We start from the raw sequence: 22809 nt of genomic DNA on the forward strand, positions 1-22809 counted from the left end.
CAGCATTCTGTGTTCTGCGCTTCAGGCTGTGTGTGTGTGTGTGTGTGTGTGTGCGCGCGCATGCGTGTGCATGTGGGGGGGGGGGGGGGGGGGCTTGTTCTGTGTGTGTATGAAGCGGTACAAGTGATAACGCTGCCGGACTTCATAATTGTATCCTTCTCAGCAGCAGCACTGCAGGTGCTCTCCATGTCCAAAATGTGTGTAAGCGAGGTCCTTAGTCAACTTAAAGCTGCGCACATTTTTCTGCTAAGTTTTCTTTCATAAATCCCAAAGTTTGCGTGGAAAGTTGCTTACGCAGTTTTCCGACCCCGTTTTTTGCGTAAGAAAGCTTGATAAATGAGGCCCCTGAAATCTTCATTCTGAACCAAACACCGTGTTTTAAACCAACAGGTAACCAGAAACGTCTCACCTGGTCCTGAGCTGCTCTGATTGGCTGTCTGCAGTCCACTTCTGGTTCTGGATCTGTTCCCACACTGGGGACAGGAGGAGAGTCCTGATGGAGCAGACTGGTCCCAGTATGAGATGGTGCACTGTCTGCAGAACCAGTGTCCACAGCTGGTAGAGACTGGATCCTTCAGGACGTCCTGACACAAAGAACAGCAGGACAGCTGGTCCTCCTCACCAACAGCACTCCTCTTCCTCCCTCTGTGAAGACATTTTGTCATCATGACTGAGAACCAACTGGACTCTTTCTGATGTTCTGGAAGCTTCTTGCTGGCAGCAAACAGCCTGTATAGAGCTCCAGATTTAGGACTTCAGACATGAAATGTTAAATGTGTTCAAACTTTTAGACAAACTTTCATCCTGCTGTGATTCTGGAGAAACGTCTTCAGACTAGTCAGCAGTAGCTCAACAGGTTGAGCGGGTTGTCCAGTAATCGGAAGGTTGCAGGTTCGATCCCGGCTCCGGACAGAGAATTCTGCTGTTGTGTTGGGCAAGACACTTAACCCACCTTGCCTTCTGGTGGTGGTCGGAGGGTCCGGAGGCGCCTGTGCTCGGCACCCTCACCTCTCATCCCCACCAGTGTGTGAATGTGTGTGTGAATGGATGAAGAAGAAGAAGAAGAAGAAGAAAATATAATTTCTATAGCGCCTCTCAAGATAAAAATCACGAGGCGCTTCACAAAAACAAAAAGTATAAAAATTGTAAAACTATAAAAAAGCATTTCGAAAATGTTTAAAAATATATTTAAAATGAGCAAGAATAAGCTATTGCGATTTAAAAGAAGAAATGTTAAGAAAGAGAGAGAGAATGAATAGGAAAGAGGGAAATCAGTGGATCCTGAGGAAGGTGGAATAGGTGGGGAGAGCAGAATAAAGAGAGTGGTGAAGAAGGTCATACAAAAGCCAGCTTGAACAAGTGAGTCTTCAGCTGCTTTTTAAAGGAGACCACTGACCCCCAAATTCCACTACCTCCGCTCCGCTCCGCTGCGGTCCGCCCCCGCCTTCCGCAGCCGCTCGCTTCCGAACTCAATTTTTACTGGTATGCGCTCTACAACGGCTCCGCTCCGGTGCGGAGACCTGAGGTGGGCAAACAAGCATGCGCGGGATTTTCAAGATCTTGCGATACAGTCCGAGCAATAAACGCGGAAGTTAGATCCAAACACCCGTTGTGTGGGAGAAGCATCGGCATGAACTGTTTAATCTGCCCATCATTAGTGTTGATAGATCAGCAGTGTTTGGATCAACAAAATGTGACTACTTTGATAGTGGAAACTGTATTTATGGCTTACTTTTGTGCATTTAAAGTTCAGCCGCCATTGATAGTTGTTAAAAGTTGTTAAACCTGTGCATATGAAACAAAAAACACTTTTTGTTTATCGATTTATTGTGAAAAACAGAAGTTGTGCTTGCTCCTTTTCCTGTTGGGCGGTGGTGATTTCTGTCCATTTACTGCAGAGGTGCTCCGGCGTCCGGCAAAAATAGGATCGATTCTATTTTTGCCGGACGCCGGAACAGAGGGCGGCGCACGGCGCCGCACTGCCGGAGCACGGCCGCAGTAGTGGAATTGCTCTGATTGACTACAACGGGACCGATTTTGCTCCGGCGTTCGTGTCGGAGCGGAGCGGAGGTAGTGGAATTTGGGGGTGAGTCCACTGATCTCAGGCTCAGGGGGAGAGAGTTCCAGAGTCTGGGGGCCACAGCAGCAAATGATCTGTCACCTTTGGTCTTTAGCCTGGTGCTGCACAACCAGTAGGCTTTGATCACTGGACCTCAGGGACCTGCTGGGGGTGTAGGGACTGAGAAGATCACCAATGTAAGATGGTGCTTGTCCATGTAAGGCCCTATAGACCAGAACCAGGATCTTGAAATGAACCCTGAAGTTGACTGGCAGCCAGTAAAGCTGGAGGAGAAGCGGGGTGATGTGGGTGTGTTTGGAGGACTTGGTCAGAAGCCGAGCACAGGCATTCTGAACCACCTGCAGACGAATGATACACTGTAGTGTAAAGCGCTTTGGAGTCCTTACTCTGAGAGGCGCTATACAAGTGCAGGTCATTTATCATTTATCATAAACAATAAAATCTCTCATTTAATCACAACTGAACAAACTGACAGAAAGTTAGAGTAAAAACTGTTTCTGATGCTCTGATAAGAGCTGCATTTCCACCTGGTCAACTTTGTTTTTAACACTTTAGAACTCCAATAATTCATCAGTTCTACCAGAAATCAGCAGAAATCCTGTTTTTCTGTCTGAGGAGTCAAATGAATCAGTTAGAAACACTTTTCTTACTTTGTGTCTGAAGGTCCAGATCCACTGAATTCTGGAGGTTTATCCTTGGACCAGTCACTCTTCATAGACAGACAGCTGGGTTCTGGAGGTTCAGCTCTGTTCTCTTCCTCCACAGAAACGCCCATCTTCCTCTTCAGTCAGTCTGAGAGGAACCAGTTAGACTGACTGGGATTCACCAGTAAAGAATCAGGACTAAAGAGTCAGATGGAGAGTTTCACTCAAAACAAACAGAAATATCTCTGGAACTCATTTCCACAGGCAGAATAATGAGTCATTTAACATTTAATAGTAAATATATGTGCCTCCATTAAGTCTGAAAATGTGTTTACCGTAAATCCTCTAATACAGGCCCTGGCCTGTATTTGACTCAAGCTCATCAAGCTCCAGGCCTTTATTGGAAGGAGGACCAGAATTAGAGGCAGGCCTCAATTTCTATTTGAGCAAAATGAACTAATGGTTCGCTGGAGTCTTTGACAATTAAAATTGCGCCTACATTTTCAAAGTTAAACACATTTCTTTTAACAACGGTAGTTTCTGCTTCAGCCCTCTCCCCCCTCCCCCTGCACAGCGGCCGCAAACTCACTGATGCACCTGCAGCCTCTCAGAGTTCCTGCTGCTCTAAACATTAAAATAATTATTTCATTTTCTGTTCCTCACTTCTGATTACCTTCAATGGTGTCTGTTTGTTGCAACCACCAGGTACAAAAACTAACTTGTTTTTATTTGACTATTTTTCTGTCCTGTCTGTTTATTATCTTCCTGCATCTCCTCTCAATCCTAAAGAGAAACTGCTACCTGGGTTCATATATATTCACCTTATGAGTTACCTTTGAACTGCAGTTCTAAAAGATCTACCGACCGCAAAAACAGCAGAGTGTGCGCTGCTTGCCGGCCACGGGAGGCAACGCGCTGTGCCAGAGCGTCGGTACTGACACCCGCTGTAAAACGGACATTTAACCAAATTGTGACGTTTACCCTCTTGCAATTTAACCTTCCCCTCACCCCCATCCTAACCTTAACCAGCTTGCGCATGCAAAGCTCTGATTGTTGACGCGCTCCAGACATCTGCGTCCTGAGCACGGCCACAGTAACATTATCAAATCAGGTGTCGCCACCTCAAAAACTAATTTAACATGCGATCGTTCATGTCGGCTCATTTCCTTTTATGTTTTCTGTCTTTTATTCTTTTATTTGTGCCTGATGCGTTTCGCTGCTGTGGATCGGGGCGCATCACCTGTCACCTGCTGACAGCAGGCTGCTGTCTTTTCCAAGGACTGCATCTTGCCCGTCATTATCACGTGACAGCGACTAGTCGAAGACAGGCATAAAAAGTCACTATAGAGCAGTGAAGTCGACTAGTGACTAGTTCATACAACCCCTACTGCTCCCCATTGTTCTGCAGTAGAGGTGTGAATCTTCACTTGTCTCCCAATTCGATTCGATTACGATTATTGGGTCAACGATTCAATTCGATTCGATATCCCGATGCATCACAATTATTTCATATTGATTTGTTTTCATCGATAAATAGAAGATGTCAGATAATTGCTTTTTTTTTATTTTATCAAAAACGTAATTGATACAACCTGCCAGCCCTCAAAAGCTCTCAATTCCAAGTAGTGCTCGCTGCAGAACCACAAAGGCGACCCTCTCCAAGATTCACAACAGGTTAGGACAAAACATTTAAACATTTAAGAAGATTTAACAAAGTAAAACCATCTGTTTCCTCGTTCAACACCACACCTCAGGCTGAGAAAACACGCTTTGCAAAATCTCACAAAATCTAAAAAAGTACTGAAAACCCACAGGACACAACATAATGTAATAATCAAATCCATAATGGGTTCATATATGAGTGTTTAATGTCTCTGAGCAGCTCTAGAGTCAGATATTTATGCCGCAGTTGAAGGGTGTCAGAAATAACACCAAATGAAATGTTTGACTTAGTTTATTTTATTTGAAACCAGTGGTTCATTTCTGAAATGTTGGAAAATGAATCAAGTTCTGTTTGATGCAGAAAATAATAAAACATAAAACAAATTCTACACTTCCAATAATATTTAAGATGTGTGTTTTATCCTTTCTGATAATAACACCACCAGAAGGCTGTGGGCTGGATTAGGATTAAACTACCCAGGTGATGGATCTCCTTCACTAACCAGCTAACTACAAACCTTTCCACTAACCTGTCCTGTGGGACCCTCACCATGTAACCCTCATGTCCATGCTGTCTCTGGAGGAGCAAATAGGAGACAAGATCTCCTGTAACCTAAAATGAACCAAAGCTTCCTCCAAGTTTCTTGTCCAGCTGAGTTTAACATCAGTTTATCATCAGGAAACAAAATAATAAAGTGGAACAAGAACTTCTTTCTTCTATTTCTCTCTCATTTTAACTTCTCCGTGTCCCTAAACAAGACAGACGATCACGCTGCAGCTGCCGTCATTGACCCCGCCCCCTACCCCGAGACCGGATCTCCCAGCATTACAACACTCGGTCTGACTGAGCGCTAAATTATGAAAATAATAATATGTGTTTGGAGCATCGGTTTGGAGGGGCGTCCTCCGATCCTCTCGTGTGTCTCTCTCTCTCTGTCTCGGTTGCTGATCGAGCGAGCGGAGCGCGCTGCATGACAACCCGCTCAATTAACATAATTCACGGCCCAAATCCAACAGAACCGGTCAGGATGATTCGGTTCCAGTTTGGTCTCAGGTTACAACTCAAGCGCTCAGCCCTGCAGTACCACGTTAAGGCGGAACCACTTGGTAAATGGGGAGGACACTCACTCTGACAGATTTGGATGCTGTGCTGGTGCCGCCATTAAAAAAACAAAACTACATTGCACTATAATCGATTATGGCGTACTCTTCTACGATGCAGAATCGTTTATGTCCGCATCCCGATGCATCGATTATTTGATTATTTTCCTCAGCTCTATTCTGCAGCATAATCAGCACGTTCTCTTTGAACTTGATATCAAATTTTCGCCTCCTCTTTGTCTCCGCACGGTTAAAGTTACCCTTGCGGTCTATCACTGGCAAATCAAAAGTGAGATGGATGACACAACCGCCCCCCGTACTTGCTTGTTACCACATTCCACCCGGCCACAATAAAAAAACGGCCATTATTCACCTCCGCCGACCAAAATATGATACCCGGCAGTTAATTAAATACAGGCTAATATTAGAGGATTTACGGTAAATCCTATTTAACCGAGACTGAATGAGGAAAGTGGATGTCCACTGATCAGAGGTTGAGTGGTTTGATTCCAGTCTCCAGAAGGTCTTGTGCTGAAGTGCCCTTGGGCAGAACAGTGTTTCCGTTACATAGGCGTAGCTGTGGCGGCCTGCCACGACTGAAATCCCAGCACCATGCCTACAAGATCCCAAGTTTTATTGAAATTTTTTTTTTGCGCCGTTTCCCGAAAAAGCATCGGGAACTACTCTGTTGTTGCTGATGATCACAGCCGGCAGGCAGCAAAGAGGAGGAGGCGGGGCAGGGTGGTTACAGCTAGGGATGAGCCGGATACTCGTTTCAGACGAGTATCCGGTACGGAGTAAAACTAGTAAATATCTGTAGTTGTGCTGAAGGAAAATCCTCATTGGGTAACTGACTGTCTTCACGCTCAGTGATTGGCCAGTCACATAGAGCGCCCTACCCTCCCTACACACAAAACTGCAGCCGGGAGCTCAGTCCGTCCGGCCCATCCACGCGCGCGCGCACACACACACACACACACACACACACACACACACAGTAACAGATGTCTTTGCTTGCTTCACTGTTGCTCACGTTTCTTCGGTGCTCCCTAGGTTTTCTTCAGCTCGCCTCTTTGTCGGTTGAATATTTAAAGTTACTTTTTTCGTAAGGTACGTGGTGCATTTGATAAGACAGAGCTGAAAACGGCTCGTGCATGCGTCGGTCACTGCCTGCGCTCTGGTCGGGTTTTTTTTAATTATTATTTTAACTCTCTCCCTCTCTCTCTCACACACACACACACACACACACACACACACACACACACCTCAATCAACATTGTTTTGTTTAACTGTGTGTGGGAAAAATTCCAACGTTAGGAAAAAATCAGTTTAATCAAATGAAAATAAAATGCTTCTAGTATTTCATATTTCCTAGTTCCTACTGCATGAGTTCAGATGTATTAATTCATGCTGTGATACTCTCTAAAACCAGACTGAAATTCCTCAAACAGAGCATTAGTGTTTAAATGCTCACAAACTGCGTTAGTGAGAGTTACAAATGATATTCTCGTGGCCTCAGGTGAGAATCTTGTGTCTGTTCTAGTCTTGTTAGATCTCAGTGTTGCCTTTGACACAGTTGATCACAATGTTCTGTTAGAAAGACTTAAACATGTTGTAGGGATCAAAGGAACAGCGTTAGGCTGGTTTAAATCCTACCTGTCTGACAGATTTCATTTTGTAAATTAGGGCTGCAACAACGAATCGATAAATTCGATGAAAATCGATTACTAAAAGCGTTGGCAAAGAATTGCGTCATTGATTCGTTGTGTCACACAACTCTTCCAAAAGCCCCCTCCTTCCTGCCCGCCGTTGCGCGCAGACCGCCGACCGGAGCAAGTCAGATCAGCGCGAGGGAGAGCCGGCAGGTGTTTGGAAGAGGAACATGGCAGAAGCAGCGATACCCAAAAAAGTAAGAACTTCTAAAGTTTGGGAGCATTTTCAGTTAAATCAGGCGAAGACATTCGTTACCTGCAACGTTTGTAGGTCAGACTTAGCATGGCACGGGTGTACTACGGTGATGATGCAACATCTTAAACGGAAGCATCGGAATCATCAGCGAGGAAGGAGAGAGCTCTGTGTCCGGGTAAGTTAAAAACTTTTCAAAAGTGATTCACCCAAGTCCCGGATTATTACACAGGCTAGACATGCCCTAAGCTCGTAAAAAAAGTCTATAAAATCGTAAACGCGACGCTATTAGATAAACGGGGGGGACTCGCACTGCTTCGAACCGGTTCCGCCGTCACATTCCCGCAGAAACAGGTTGATCACACCGGGGCCAGACTACTAGCATGTGGCTTTACAACCACAATGTCCTCGGAAGTGAAAACGCTTTTAAAAGTGAGGGAGGAGTCCTAACTGTTGCTGCAGGCGTGTTGTGTGAGAGTGCAGTTGTATACTGGTTAATATATTTTTGGGTTCAGTTGCTTTCATGTGGCCTAATGTGAGTCTATGTGGGATCATTGGAATGATCAGCAGCATTTCTTGATGTGACTTTATGGCAGTTGCCCAGGGCATCATGACAAGGAGGATGGCATTCATTTACTTTGTTTTATTTGGTAGTTTTCAGTCATTTTTGGAAATAGTGATTCATTTTGATTAATTCACAGCCTATGTTTAATTACATTTAAAAATTAGTTGTTTGACATCCCCAATTTTAATAAATGTCTACAGATGAGATCAAACAAAACAGATGAGAATTCTCCTTAAAGAGCAAGTCACCCCCAAATAAACTTTTTTTTGCTTATAAACTAAATAAATGAGTGTCTAATCGTGCTGCAGACACGTGTCATCAATAATTTGGCACTTCAGTGCATCTTAGTTAAAATTTAAATATTCTGCCTAAAACTGGCAGTGTTGTGCCGTTGTCAGGTAAAAACTCTGCACTGTATTTTAATTTAAATCTGCCACCGCTATTGGCTAAGGAGTATACTATGATGTAAACTGGTACATTATGATGTCACAATGCTGTCGTGAGCCTGAGTGTGTGTGTATTTGTTAGCGGCTCCGCCCTCTCGGTCTGCCAGGGCCAGGCAACAGCATTTGTTGCATTTTTCAAACATGAAGTGGGAGTGGAGTTAGACTCTGGTAGGGGTTGACTTGCTCTTTAAGCTGTTTAACTTGGACCAAGCATTTTAGGTCACAGACAGGTGTAGCTTAAGGTCTCTGCCTATACACCTAATAAGACAATTTAGGTGATGGCATGTTGTTTTTCTGCTATTGAACTGTTTTCTAATAATGTTGTGTTTAATAAAGTGAAGGAAGGAGAGAAATAACGTTTCCCTAGCAGTTTTTAAAAATGTCCCCATGTAATCCGATTAATCGATTAATCGTGTCGAGACCCCATCCGATTCATCGATTATCCAAATAATCGTTTGTTGCAGCCCTATTGTAAATGTACATGACAAATTGTCTTCATACTCCAGGGTTACTTGTGGAGTACCACAGGGTTCAGTGCTTGGATCAATTCTTTTTACTATATATATGCTCCCAATTGGTAAAATCATTAGAAAGCATGGGATAAACTTCCACTGTTATGCTGACGATACTCAGTTATATTTATCCATTAACCCTGATGAACCTAATCGGTTGGGTAGATTACAGGCTTGTCTTGAGGACATAAAAAATTGGATGACTCTAAAATTTTTGCTTTTAAATCAAGACAAGACGGCAGTTATCTTTGGACCAGAAATCCAGAAAAGGAAATTGCTTAGCCAATCACCTGACCTGAATGGCATTACAATAATCTCCGAGAACAAAGTAAGGAACCTTGGTGTTATCTTTGAATCACATTCTGTTAGTAAGGATACTGCTTTTTGGAAAACACAGTGGGGCAAGGACCTGTGGTTTTCACATGGTTCAGAAAGATCGGCAGGATTTATTACTCTGAAGAACAAATTTAATGGAAACGTTATGACCTCTGAAATGGACTCAGAAGGACACTTTGTGTTAATGATTATATACATTGATGGTACATTTCTTCTTCTTGCCAACGTGTATGGTTATAATTCTAAGTCTGGTAATGACTTCTTATTGGATGCCCTTGAAACACGCATTTTGTTCTGGTTATCCAAATACCCTAATCTCTTGTTATTAGTTGGAGGTGATTTTAACATTGCTCCAGAGCCTTCACTGGACAGATGGCCACCTAGCTCAAATAACTATCTGTCCTGTTGTTTAAATACATTTATGCAAAAATTTCATTTCATAGACATTTGGAGAGAAAAAACCCTAAAGCCAGACTATTTACATGGAGTAACAAATCCAACTCTTCTAAATCCCGTACTGACTTTTGGTTAATCTCTGATTGCTTAAATAGGAATATTGTTATAACCAGTATAATGCCAACTCCACTCACGGATCACAAAGCGGTATCACTTCATGTCATTTTCAATGCTAATGCTGCCCAAACTTGTAGGAACTGCTACTGGAAACTTAATAATTCCCTTCTAAAACATGAAAAAGTGATTGAAGATATTTTGTCATTAATCAAAAATTTCTGGGATAAAGCCCTAACCAATCATCTCTACTGTCACAATTGGGAACTCTTTAAATTTGAAGCCGCTAAATATTTGAGAGAGTATGGCTCATCTGCAGCAAAACAAAGGAAAAAGGAAGAAATCAATGTAATTACTAGGATATCTGCTCTCACTCAGATCCCACCAGAGAACCTATCTGAAGAAGATAAAACTGAATTAGCTTTGCAACAGAGTAAGTTAAATAATATTTATAAACTGAAAGCAGAGGGAGCCTTTCTGAGATCAAGGAGAAGATGGCTAGAAGAAGGTGAACAACACTCATCCTATTTTTTTAAATTAGAGAAATCTCGTTCTAAATTCAGTTCGGAGACTTAATATTGATGGTATTATAACTGATGACCCCCGAAAAGTCTCCACCTATTGATCCAATTTTTATAAAGATTTATACAAATCAGAGTTTGATGAGAGTGCTGCTCTGAACTTTATGGATCAAATCCCTGATGTGCGTACAGTTAAAGAAGATCAGATGAGTTTCTGTAATAGGCCGATATCTATTAGTGAAGTGCTATCAATTCGACGTCTTAAACGTAATAAATCCCCACGAACCGATGGCTTAACCTCTGAATTTTACATTACTTTTGCAGATCAACTGGCTCCATTTCTTCTTAATGTATACATTGAAAGTCTTATAAATCAATATCTTCCCCCCCATTATAACAAGGTCTGTTAACCCTAATCCCGAAGCCAAAGAAAGATCCCACTTATATTGATAATTGGAGGCCAATTTGCCTCCTTAATAATGATTATAAGATCCTAGCCCAGATTTTTGTCAAAAGACTGAAAACTGTTTTGAATGATATTATTGATGAAACTCAGTCTGGCTTTATGGCCAACAGACACATATCCAACAACATTAGACTTGTCTTTGACCTAATTGATTATGCAGATTTGTGTGAGGATGATAGCTTTTTCTTATTCGTAGATTTTTGCAAAGCGTTTGATACGATTGAACATGGTTTTATTTTTCAGGCTTTGGACAAATTTGGCTTTGGTTCTTATTTTCAGAATGCAATTAAAACAATGTACAAAATGCAAATTGTTCCATCAAACTACAAGCAGGTACATCACCTAGGTTTAACTTGAACCGCGGTATCAGGCAAGGCTGCCCCATCTCCCCATACTTATTTCTCATCTGTGCCCAACTCCTTTTTGATTATATTAAACGCACGTCCTCTGAAAGGTATAACAATTGCGGATAAAGAAATAGTCATTAGTCAACTTGCTGATGATACCACTCTCTTTTAAAAAAAATGCTTCACAGGTGCAAATGGCTATTAACACAATTAATGCCTTTTCTTTAGCTTCAGGACTCCACCTAAACATTGGCAAATGTGAACTGCTTGCCCTTAGAAATTGTAACAGTCTATCTATCGCTGGCATCCCAGTGAAAGAGTCTGTCAATTACCTTGGTATCATCATTAATAAAAATCAATCCACCAGGTGCTCCCTTAGGCCCTGTCCACACGTAGCCGGGGATCTGCCAAAACGTAGATATTTTTCTACGTTTTGGCCTGTCATCCACACGAAAACGGAGTTTTTTCACACGAAAATGGATCTTTTTAAAAACTCCGGCCAAAGTGAAGATCTGCGTTTTCTCCATTTTGGGTGTCTGCACGTGGACAGACAAAACCGGAGTTTTAAGGCCCGCAACGTCACTTTCCGCGACAAAAAATGCTTACATCACGTGTGCGACCTGTGTTTACACTAGCCGACAGCATGGATGCCCTCAGAGCTGCGCTCGCTTTATCAATTGTCCAAGTGCTTTTTGCTTGTTTGTTTTTGCAAGCGGAATTACTGCTCCTTGCGGAAGACCACAGACGAAGGACGAGGTTAAGAACGAGGGAAGTACTGCCGCCTACAGGTCTGGAATGTCCTTAACAACGTATTTATCCAGGTACGTGTGGACAGTTTTTTTTTAAATGAGGTGGTGTGGATACAAGTTTTTGGAGGGGTGGATATTCGTTTTTTTTTAAAAACCCGGCCACGTGTGGACTAGGCCTTAATTTCTCTCCAATTTTGGACAAAACACAACGTAAGCTAAATGCTTGGCTGCAGCGGGATTTATCATTAAAGGGAGAGTTTTACTGACAAAAGCAGAGGGCTTATCTCATCTAACTTATGCTGCTTTGTCTCTTGATGTAAATAAAGAAACCCTGGCAGATATTGACAGACTTCTTTAAAACTTCATATGGAAGAATAGAATTCATTACATTAAAAGATCAGTTTTATCCAACTCATACCAACATGGTGGAGTAAACTTTCTGGATTTCTCCTCATTAAATAATGTGTTTAAAATAAACTGGATTAAACATTTTTTCAGGAACCCAACCTCAATTTGGAACTTTATTCCCAATTATATTTTTTCAAAAACTGGTGGTCTTAACTTCCTTTTGCTTTGTAATTACAATATCGATAAAATCCCTTTAAAACTATCCAGCTTTCATAAGCAAATGCTTCTTTCCTGGTCATTGATTTATAAACACAACTTTTCTCCACATAGATACTATATTTGGAACAATAGAGACATATTATACAAACATAAGTCTGTGTTTTTAAGTTACTGGTTTGATAATGGGATTCATAGAGTTGCACAACTTATAAATCCTGTTGGACGTTTACTCTCTTACTCAGAATTTATGAATACATATGGTCTTCCTGTTCCACCAAAGGAATATGCCATAGTGTTTGATGCTATCCCTGCTGGGGTCTTGATATTGTTTAGAGATCCTGTTGTTAATGATTTGACCCCCTTACCGCTGGATCCTACTGTTACTTATGTTGGTCAGGTGTGTTTCCCCGCTATAAAGAGGAAAAACAACTGTGAAATACGAACTCCGTTTCAAAAAGACAGAACTTGTGTCCCAACGGCTGTCGCCTACTGGAATAACTTATACCAGGACCTGGAATGGGAGAAGACTTGGACCTTACCATCAAAATCTCTATTAAATAATAAAGTAAAGGAAATATCTTTTAAAGTTATTCATCGTTTTTACCCAACCAGATCTTTTCTTATACGTTATAAAAAGGAAATTGATGTTAACTGTACATTTTGTAACTGTGTGAAGGAAGATATTTCTCATTTATTTTGGTCATGCTCATACACAAATATTTTCTGGCATGAATTTAGCGTTTTTGTTGTTTCCTTAATCTTTTCTGAGTTCTCTCTTTGTAATGAAGAAATATTGTCTGGTACCCCAAGCACAGGGCAAACGAATTTTATTTGATTAATTTATTGATATTACTAGCTAAGTTTCATATACATAAGTCAAAATTTTCTAATGCAAAACCATCCTTTCAGTGCTTTTTAAATGAAACCAGACAATATATAAAAACCATAGAACATTCTCAAAATTTGAAAGCTGTCAAAACCATAAACTGATGTTCCCTGTTCAATATAATGTGGTTCTTTGTTAGACTGTTTTGTTTTCCCATAGAACCCCCTGACATTGTGCTTGTTTTTCTTTGTAGTTGTATTATGTGCTTTGTCAATAAAGCGTATTCAAGAAAAAAAATCGAAGGAGGGCTGGATTGACGGCAGTAGGCCAATGAAGGTGACGCAGTTTGTTCTGAAGGTGAATCAAAGCAACAATCAACAGAGAGAAAAGCACTGACAGGAGAACAAGAACAATGTTCACTTCTAACTCACCTGATTCACACGCTTTACTTTTCTTTCTTCTCTTCTGTCCACATTCAATCCAGTCTGAACCGGATTATCAGCGTTAACGGAAACCAACGAAACACAAATAGAATAAAAATTACTTCCGTTAACTAGACTCAGAGTAGCAACGAGGCTTTTAATAAAAAAATTTTTAACTAAAACTGTAACCAGCGTTCACAAATCTGACTAAAACTTCCAGAGAAAATGTCCCCCCTTTGTCCTCCGTTTCCGTTAATATCAAGTTAGATTTCGGTTTCGGTTTGTTCTGTGTGATGATTCATGGCAAGAAATTTTTGGTGAACTACCGCCACCTACTGGACTAGAGGGGAGTAAGTCACTAAAAAACTTTAATCATCATCATAATATTATTAATAATAATATTAATAGACTAATAATAACAACATTCCTGGGTAAAACATAACACTGTCTCATCCTGAGTTGTTCTAAGGGCCCTGTACATAATCTCAAGGTCTGATAATGAAATCTATTTTCTGAGTACAGAGAGACACTGAGCAAAATTATCTTTTAAATTAGAAAAAGTCCAACACAAACAATTAGTCTGTTATTAACCAGGTTGTTTTCATTTAATATCCTGATGAATAAAACCACAAACCCTCGCTGACTTTTACTAACAAGCAGCACATCGTTTATAAAACTTGACTAAATACAACAAATGTTCTAAAGTCCCTGTTAGCTCACTGGACTCAGTTTCCCAGAAGGCCCTGGTCAGAACGTGTCGCAGCTCTTTCACTTATTTATTGTGTTTAGGACGTTCCTTGTTCTGCACAGGTACAATGTTATGTAGCAAACATCTGTAAGGAGCCGCATTAATAGATGGAGCCACTGGCAGCTGTTTATTTTGATTTATTACCCTGTTTGTGTTTTCTATTGTTTCCATGGAAACCATAATAATAACCTCTTCGGTGAACAGGAATAAACTTCTTTAAAGCCTGTTTCTGGATGTCAGCCCATCCTTCTGACCCAGGAGATGTTGGGTTGCACATTCCACCTGTTACCAGCTGGTATTCAGGTAACATCTTCACTTTCAGAGGCTTCATGTGGAATAAAAACATTTAATGATAAAAATGTATTGCTGTCTACCTGATGTTGCACAGCTGCTGCCAACTTTTTTAGGACTTTATTCAACAGATGTCAGACTTGTAATAATTCTGCTGAGCTGTCAGATGGAATGGCTCAAACACCAAGCAGCTGAAGCTGATGATCCAAATGTAGCTGTACAGGATTTCCCTTTCTGAGCTCTTCTGAATCCGTTTCTACGTTCTAATGTCCTTCCCAGACATCACACCGGCACCATCAGTGACTCACTATTTTACTGGTGTCCAGTCCAACGTGTGACAGCTCTCCCAGAGCTACGCCAGTCAGTGACAGGACATCACACTAGTCAGTGATCAGCCAGGATTCGCTCTCATGGAACATTTCTGATCCTCATTTAGAAAATCAACAGAAATGTTTTCATGGCCAGTTGGATCCTTTGTTCTCTACTCAGTGTCACTTTATTTTACAACACAATGAAAACAGCTGAGGGGGACCAAAATGCTTTGTAGTTAAACGAGGTAACAAAGAACAAATGAAACTTCCTGGATGATAAAACAAGAATAAAGAACAAGTTGTTCTTCAATCTGATCTTGGGACATCCAGGAGAACCAGGCTGGTAGAGCTGAGTGCTCTCCCTGGTGTGTAGATGTTAATAAGATTGGTTCAACATGACATGATGGTCCAGATGAGTTGTGATAAATGGGTTAAAGACTTTCTCCTGATCTTTTACAGGGAGATGTGGCTTCACTCTGGTCAGAAGTCTAAGATGGAACAAGGTGCTTTTATCACTCTGCTCTGATCTGTTTATCCAGCTTACAAATGAGCTTTATTTGTTTTAAATATATTAATTATTTACAGTCATGTTTAAATTGGCACAGAATGTATTAAATGCTTTGTTGTTTTTACCACTAAAGGTTCTAAATAAATAAATACATTTTACCTACTTACTAAGATTCTTACATGTTTACAAAGCTCAGTATTTATATTTTGTAAATAATCTAAAATCCTAAAAGTTTTAAAGTGTTCATAAACAAAGTTTATTCTGTGGTTTTTAGAACTGACTTCATCTAGGGGCAAACATGTAGTTTCACTAAATGTCCACAAGAGGGAGACACAGATCCATAAAACTCAAAGATAAGTTTTTTTGGGTTCATTTTTGTATCATTAAAGGTAAATTAAATGAACAAACTTCTCATATATTAAGTTTGTTTTATTAAATTATGATAATTTATTAAAGGCTTTTATTGTGTTAGGAGGCTTGGAGCCATTTTGTCTTTTTATATTATTTTTTCCATTTATTTTATGATATTTCGTTGTTTTGTTTGTTGATTATTTTATGTTTGTTTAGTTGATCTCTGTGACATTTCTTTCTGTGATAAGTGCTATGTAAATAAACTTTCCAGACTTTCTCTATTTTCTCTTCAATTGTTTCATTTAAAGTGTTAAGAAAGGAGATATATATATATATATATATATATATATATATATATATATATATATATAAATATTTTGACTTTATTTATGCGTTAGGAACTTCATTTGCAGTCAGAGCGTCAGCACAACACATAAAAACAGCATCAAAACACACACACACATACACACAATTTGAAATCCTACTCACATCTACACACGCTTAAAGGAATTTAAAAAGGAACACGATATTAAAAGATTACTAGTTCAATCTAGATGTGCCGTAGTGTTGGTCACGGTCACTTTTGCTGGGGCATGCTATTTAACAGGCGGATTGAAGAGGGAAGGAAGCTGGAGGAGGCCCTTCATGTCTTCACTGGGAGGGCCCTGAACCGCCGGCCTGATGGTAACTGGGTGTAATGGGAGTGGAGAGCATGTGACGGGTCTGTGGAGATCTGTGTGCCTTTTCTGAGAACTGAAGTGTTGTGTGTGCTGGTAAGTGACTGCTGCTCCTCACCGATGATTTCACTGCTTATCCTGATTGTTTTATTGAGCATGTTACGCATATAAACAACGAGAAAAACAACATGCATAAACACCAAACAATTTGAATGAAAAGGGGCAGAAGGAAGAAATAAAAATTTCCATCTCTTCCCTCCTCATTTCTGTCTCCTACTGTTTGTCCTTTTAAACACTTTGAGAACAGAAATGAACTCCGTGCAAAGTCAGATGATATCAGCTAGAGTTCATTTCTCCTCTCGAGGTTTTAGCAATGGAAATAAACTCTGACAGCGTCTAATCTGGACCTGATGAACTCCAGTGAAGCCCTGCAAAGGGAGTTCATTCATGGCCAGAATAAAGTGAATTGTAGCATTTAAGAGTTTAGCTTTGACACTTTGCTCCCTCTTTATTATGTCTGCACTCTCACTAACATCTCATCTGATGCACTTAGTAACATGAAGTCTCACTTTAAAGAGAATCACACATCAGTGAACAACCCACCACAGAAAGGTCAAAGATTTATCTGAAAGCAGCAACACTAAAAGTGTTCAAATGCTCCAACATCCAGACTAATTGTTCCAAGTAACCAGTGAACAACAACTAGTCTGAGCAAACAGTCAATGCAGGATCCAGTGAGTCTGTCTAGGAGCTCCAGAAGAACATCATCCAGCAGCTGGGAACATGTGGGTCAACTTCTAATAACATCTTGGAGTTCAGAGAGTGGATGAGCAGCCTGTGGAGAGCAGTACTACACGAGAACTTCATCTTCAGCTTCAGAAACAGCCTGGTAGCTGATGCAGACACGAGGCTCTGCTCAGAGGACAACACATAAAGAAATGTCCACCTGGGTTACCCATGCAGAGAGCAGGATTCATCATTTTGGGACAGTTGCTGCAAAGTCTGAAACGTCTGAGCTGAGAGAGTTCATCAGTCAGTTAGAAAGGGAAGCAGCCACAGAGCTGTCTCCATGGAGACGAAGCTGCTTGGTCATCTGGAAGAATTCCTTCATCAGTCATGTGGTCGTGTTCATCTGGTTGAAGGACACAGAGAGGAATTGTCCATCAGCATCAAGAGTCTTTGTAACCAGATAGAAACTGAACCAACTGACAGGAAATCAGAGTAAAGACTGTTTCTGATGCTCTGATAAGAGCTGCAATTCCACCTGCTCAACTTTGTTTTTAACACTTTAGAACTCCACTAATTCATCAGTTCTACCAGAATTCACCAGAAATCCTGTTTTTCTGTCTGAGGAGTCAAATGGATCAGTTAGAAACACTTTTCTTACTTTGTGTCTGAAGGTCCAGGTCCACTGAGGTCTGGAGGTCTGGACGGGGAGGAGCTGCTCTTCATAGGTGGACAGCTGGGTCCTGGAGGTTCTGCTCTGTTCTCCTCTTCCTCCACAGAAACGTCCATCTTCCTCTTCAGTCAGTCTGAGAGGAACCAGTTAGACTGACTGGGACTCACCAGTAAAGAATCAGGACTGAAGAGTCAGATGGAGAGTTTCACTCAGACAGGTTACCAAGTCAAGAGTTTTCTAGAGACAAACAGGAAGTGAGACGCGACGCAGCAGTTTGTTCTGAAGGTGAATCAAAGCAACAATCCACAGAGAGAAAAGCTCTCAGAGACTCTGACAGGAGAACAAGAACAATGTTCACTTCTAACTCACCTGATTCACACGCTTTACTTTTCTTTCTTCTCTTCCGTCCACATTCAATCCAGTCTGAACCGGATTGGGTTTCCTCCTAATCTGATGAGAACTGTTTCATGTAAAAATGTATAAAAATGCATTCATTGATTTGTAATGGTTACAAAACTGTTGCCATGTTTAAACGCTGTTGTTTTACACATTTACCTCCACTTGTTGCCACTGATGATGTGCTTGTTATTTTGCTGAAGTTTGCTCTCCCCAGGGCTTTTTGACCCTAATGGGCATCCGTTGGTAAGGTCACAAAAATACTGCTTGCTTGTAACGATTTAGGTATCAGATTCAAAAATAACAACAACAACAACAACAATAATAATAATAATATTCAGTCACTTTTTCAGTTTTAGATTTTTAATTCTCATTTGATTCACTCATTCTAGCTTTGATGTTGTTAGCTTAAACTTATGAAAATCACAATTATTACATAAATACCTTCATTTCATTATAAAGTAAGTCACTTCCAAGCAAAAACCACCTTGGGAAAGTAAATAAATGTAAAACAACATTTAGATTAATTTCTTAACATACAGTAATCGCCATCAATGATTTTAACAACAGAACCTTCACATTAGCAGCCACCGGTAAAACATCTCAGAGAACAAATAAAAGGGTTGAAAACAAACACAAACAAGACAACAAAAGGATGTTGACATGTTATCAGCAGGATTGACCCTGCTGTAAACAGGCAAATCTGCTCATTCTTTCTAGCTACCATGTTTTTTTTATCATAAACGTGTATTTGACTAGTGCCGGCCCAGCAACCGTCACATGGGTGTCTTAAGCAGACTTTCACCTTGTGACCCACAGTTAGAAGCAGAAAACAACCTTAAAGTTACGAGCTAGATATTAAACAGCACAGATGAGGTCAAAGGTCAACAATGTAGTTATAAAATAATCTGGTATCATTATTACTTTAAAGGAGCAGTAGATGTTTTTTTGCTTGCTGATCAAGCAAGGTCCTTTTTGAAAATCCAACTCCCTCTTCCTCAGGCGTCCCCCACCTAAGCCACGCCCCCAGAACAGAAGAACGCGTGTTTGTTCCTGAGGGTTCAGTTCACGAGTTTCGATCCGTTGATCTTAACTTCATCTGCACCGCACAAACGGCAATCTAAGAAAAACCCACGAGCAATCGATTAAAACTTCTAGAACCTACCCTTAACCCACACGTGAGTTGCCAAGGCAACAAACTGACAGACAGCTCTGGCAGCCAACATGGGACCGGGTGTGTTGACAGGCAACATGTCCGTCACCTAAACATTTCCCTTTAAGAAAATACTCTAAACAGAACATGTAAAATAATACTCCTTAAAGAAATATGCAAACTGAACAGAACATTGCATCCGCTCCACTACCTAGCCCAGCTGCTCCAAGTCAAGAACACGCAATTTCCCTCTGGGATTAATAAAGTAGTTTTGAATTTAATTGAATTGAATTGGCACACATGGAGGGGTAAGTGAAGAGCATGAGGGGTGGTCAGGGAGGACAGCTTGATGGATGGCTCATGATCCAGTAATTAATAATGGGACGTTCACTATGATCGGACGAGGTTCCTCCGTGATACGTTTCAGAGGTGATTAAACTCATTCTTTTTTATTTTTACAAAACATTTAATTCACTTGTAGCCATCAGTATGTGAAGAGCATTTCAAGCAATGTGGCAAAAACATTCCAGAGAAACCTGCTCTGCACCTTTAAAAGCTGCTTCTCATCTGGTGACTTAGTCCAGAGGCCAAAGCACCAACATCAGGATTCAGAGGTGATTGTGAACCCGGTGATTTGAGCTCTCAGGTTAACTTTTATCTCAAACATCAAAGAAAACCTCAAGGCTGCTGTTTGTTCACAAGGATCTGGTGATGTGAATCTTAAAGTGTTATGAATACCCCACAGAGAAGCTGCCAACAGCTCTGACTGCTCAAATAAACAAAGCAGTAATAAAACTATAGCTGGATAATAAAAATGAAACTGACATCTATCCTGATCATTTCGGCGCTTCTCGTTTACGTCTTTAGTCTCGGCAGCTGATTATTAACCACAGGAGGCTGAAACGTGTCACGTTACCCTGAAGAGTGTGAATGATCTGACTTCTTTATGTGAACAAACTCCACTGCAGCTCCTTCTAAATCTGGACTGTTCTACATCAGAAGTTGGTGCGGTCGATTCGGTCTTGCTTCATCTGGGACTTTGCCTTCTCCTTCTGCAGGAGAACGTGTTCTGCAAACTCCCACACGGCTCCCGCCCCCCCATGGAGGCGGCAGGTGTACTTGGCAGCGTTGGCGGCGTCTGGTGAAGCGTCTGCAGGAACTGCACTCAAACCCGCCAGATTCAGACAGCTGCTGTCAGCTGTGTCGTTACCTGGGAGGAGACACGGGCATAAACATGGTTCCAGTGTTTCATAGCAATGGCTGCACTGTTCCAGTAAGCCGACACGCCCATGGTACATACAGGTTAATGTTTGCTTCTACTACAGGGACTGGCTGCATGTATTATCATCACTATGATGCTTTTATACCTTCACTATGAAACGGATTTCAGCAGCTGACGAGTTCCTGGTTGGTCAGAGCTGTGACACAACTGAATGTTGAGATCAATGACGCTAAAACCTCCACAGGTACATAAATAAGGAACAGCAGCTTTACCCATGTAAGCTACATCTTTCCAGTCCAGATTCCTCTCCTTCACGACTGGCAACACATCACTTAGTGGGTCCTCTCCCACCTGCATGACCTCACACCCCGTTAGCTTCTTCAGCTTATCTGCTAACAACTGGGCCACAGGGTCCTCACTAGAGGTCAGCAGCAGCACCTAAAGGAAGGAGTCAGAGGGTAACAAGGAGGCTTACACAAAGGTCATCAAGGATGTTCATACAGCTGGACGATCCCACCTCTACATCATCTTTCTGCAGCTTCCTGATTCCTGTGGTGTCTTTGGTGTGGATGGACACCATGTCCTCTCCAGATGCAGTCAGACATATCCTCCCATCTGTTAAACACCCAGAAACCTTGCAGAACATCAGGGACACTCCACGGCCAAAGTAGCCATACCTGTGAGAAAAAAGGAGAACACCGAGTGAAATTAAAACCAGTCCAGTCAAGCATGTCCAACTTTTATCATCACAGCTGGTTTGAACTGAACCTTTTAAAGCCTGAAATATAAACTCAAGCATTCAAAACTGAAGAATGTTTGTTCAAAGTCAACGTACAAACTATATAATACATTATATTCCATTATGAAATTGTAACGGAACTCTGCTCAAGACTAGTCTGCATGAGATAAGTCTCAAGGTCTCATGCATTCCTTCTAACCTGCTTATTTTCAGCTCAACAGAAGAATGAAGAATGAACTCTTTTCTTTTAATTAATCAAACAACTCTATTTTAATAAAGCTAATCCATCAAAGTGTTAGTCAATAAATAAGATGTGACCGATCTGTGAAATCAAAATATTAATTACTTCATTATGATCCTATAGAATATAATAAGTAATGTGACCTTAAATGTTCCAACAGGACTCATTTCACGTAGCGTTAAAAGACATAACGCATTCCTTTCACTGATCCAATCAGAATCTTTCAGATCTGACGGAGGCGTGGGTCTGATGGTGTTCGGTAATTTTTCATTTGACAATAAACCTGTCATGGGTGATTCTGCAGGTTGAGTAGCCTGGCAAGCCAGAATAAATAAATGTATTATTTAGTCTGGCCACGCTCCATTGACGGCTCTCAGTTGTGGGGCGGGTTCTACCGTTGTCTTTCAAATGATCTCCACATTCCACTGGACAATGAATGTGACATACTCTTGTTTCACTCTGTTGCATCATCCCACCCACCAGGCATATAGAGTGCCCTGATTGGCCCACAAAGCGGATAAAGCTCTGTGATTTGTTCACTAAGCAGATAGAGCACTATGATTGGCCCACCATTATGGACCAATCACAGCTCTTTATGTGTTTGAAACCCCTCTAGAGAGCTGTGATTGGCTAGCCAGAGTCCTGGTAGGAGCTGCTGAGGTTCCAATGGAGCATGCCTAGACATTCTTTGCAAAGCAAGAATTTGATCTAGTTCACTAGGCTACAGGTTGAGTGCTTTGCAGTCTTGTTTCTGGTTTTATTGTATTTCTGGTACTTCCTGTTTTATTTTGTGCATTCACTTCCTGTCTCATTACAGGCAGCTTCACGACATGAGGCTCCTCACTAATCTGCCTCATGTCTTGCACCTGGGTCCTGGCTTCTCCATTCAAGCATCTTTGCAACAGTTTCCTTTGCCAGTTTGTCTTCTCCCGTTGTGTGATGTGAACCTGCTCTCAGAAACACTTGGTAAAAGTGTATTCAGTTAGATTTGGACTTTTCAGTTGTGTTGTACTCCAGGAATCCCTTCTGCTGATTAAAACTGTGTGAGCTCTGCATTTGAGTCCTCTTTGTGCTTTGATAAAACCATAACATCCGAAGTATAAAACTATGCCAC

General features: G+C 41.2%; 2 protein-coding genes across 17 annotated transcripts in view; both read right to left on the reverse strand.

The window, feature by feature from the left end:
- LOC107373330 (NACHT, LRR and PYD domains-containing protein 12) overlaps positions 1 to 13939 on the reverse strand; it is a 306418-nt gene extending 292479 nt beyond the window's left edge. For 6 of the 15 annotated variants that reach the window (XR_011519105.1, XR_011519106.1, XR_011519104.1 and 3 more), the window contains exons 1-3: positions 13669 to 13936; positions 2731 to 2922; positions 410 to 645 (exon numbers count right to left, since the gene is read on the reverse strand). Coding sequence is in view for 7 of the 15 variants with exons in the window: in XM_070548108.1 (XP_070404209.1) it covers positions 410 to 645; positions 2731 to 2855 (361 nt within the window). In the remaining 8 variants the exon portion in view is untranslated. Of the gene's footprint in view, positions 1 to 409; positions 646 to 2730; positions 2923 to 13668 lie in introns of all 15 variants that reach the window. The other 9 variants (XR_011519111.1, XR_011519109.1, XR_011519110.1 and 6 more) reach the window with 4 other exon arrangements.
- A 2730-nt stretch (positions 13940 to 16669) lies between these two features.
- Positions 16670 to 21376, reverse strand: LOC129152300 (N-acylneuraminate cytidylyltransferase). Of its 2 annotated transcripts, none has more exons than XM_070548120.1 (6): positions 21233 to 21376; positions 20988 to 21153; positions 18500 to 20703; positions 18314 to 18404; positions 17933 to 18127; positions 16670 to 17677 (listed from the first exon to the last, which is right to left on the reverse strand). In XM_070548120.1, the coding sequence occupies exons 1-3, from the start codon at positions 21359 to 21361 to the stop codon at positions 20489 to 20491; spliced, it is 510 nt and encodes a 169-aa protein (XP_070404221.1). In that variant the 5' UTR covers positions 21362 to 21376; the 3' UTR covers positions 16670 to 17677; positions 17933 to 18127; positions 18314 to 18404; positions 18500 to 20488. The 2 variants fall into 2 exon arrangements, with proteins under 2 accessions (XP_070404221.1, XP_070404223.1); XM_070548122.1 differs by having other exon boundaries at positions 17933 to 18181.
- Positions 21377 to 22809: the final 1433 nt, after the last annotated feature.

The sequence above is a fragment of the Nothobranchius furzeri genome, chromosome 2 (assembly GCF_043380555.1).
Source record: "Nothobranchius furzeri strain GRZ-AD chromosome 2, NfurGRZ-RIMD1, whole genome shotgun sequence".
Lineage (NCBI taxonomy): Eukaryota > Metazoa > Chordata > Actinopteri > Cyprinodontiformes > Nothobranchiidae > Nothobranchius > Nothobranchius furzeri.

Excerpts from the sequence above, each read along its gene's own strand:
- LOC129152300 (XM_070548120.1), bottom strand. The coding sequence starts at position 21,361 with ATGTTCTGCAAGGTTTCTGGGTGTTTAACAGATGGGAGGATATGTCTG. Across the intron at positions 21,154-21,232 it reads TGCAGAAAGATGATGTAGAG|GTGCTGCTGCTGACCTCTAG; the intron begins GTGGGATCGTCC and ends TCCTTCCTTTAG. Across the intron at positions 20,704-20,987 it reads GAAAGATGTAGCTTACATGG|GTAACGACACAGCTGACAGC; the intron begins GTAAAGCTGCTG and ends GTCTCCTCCCAG.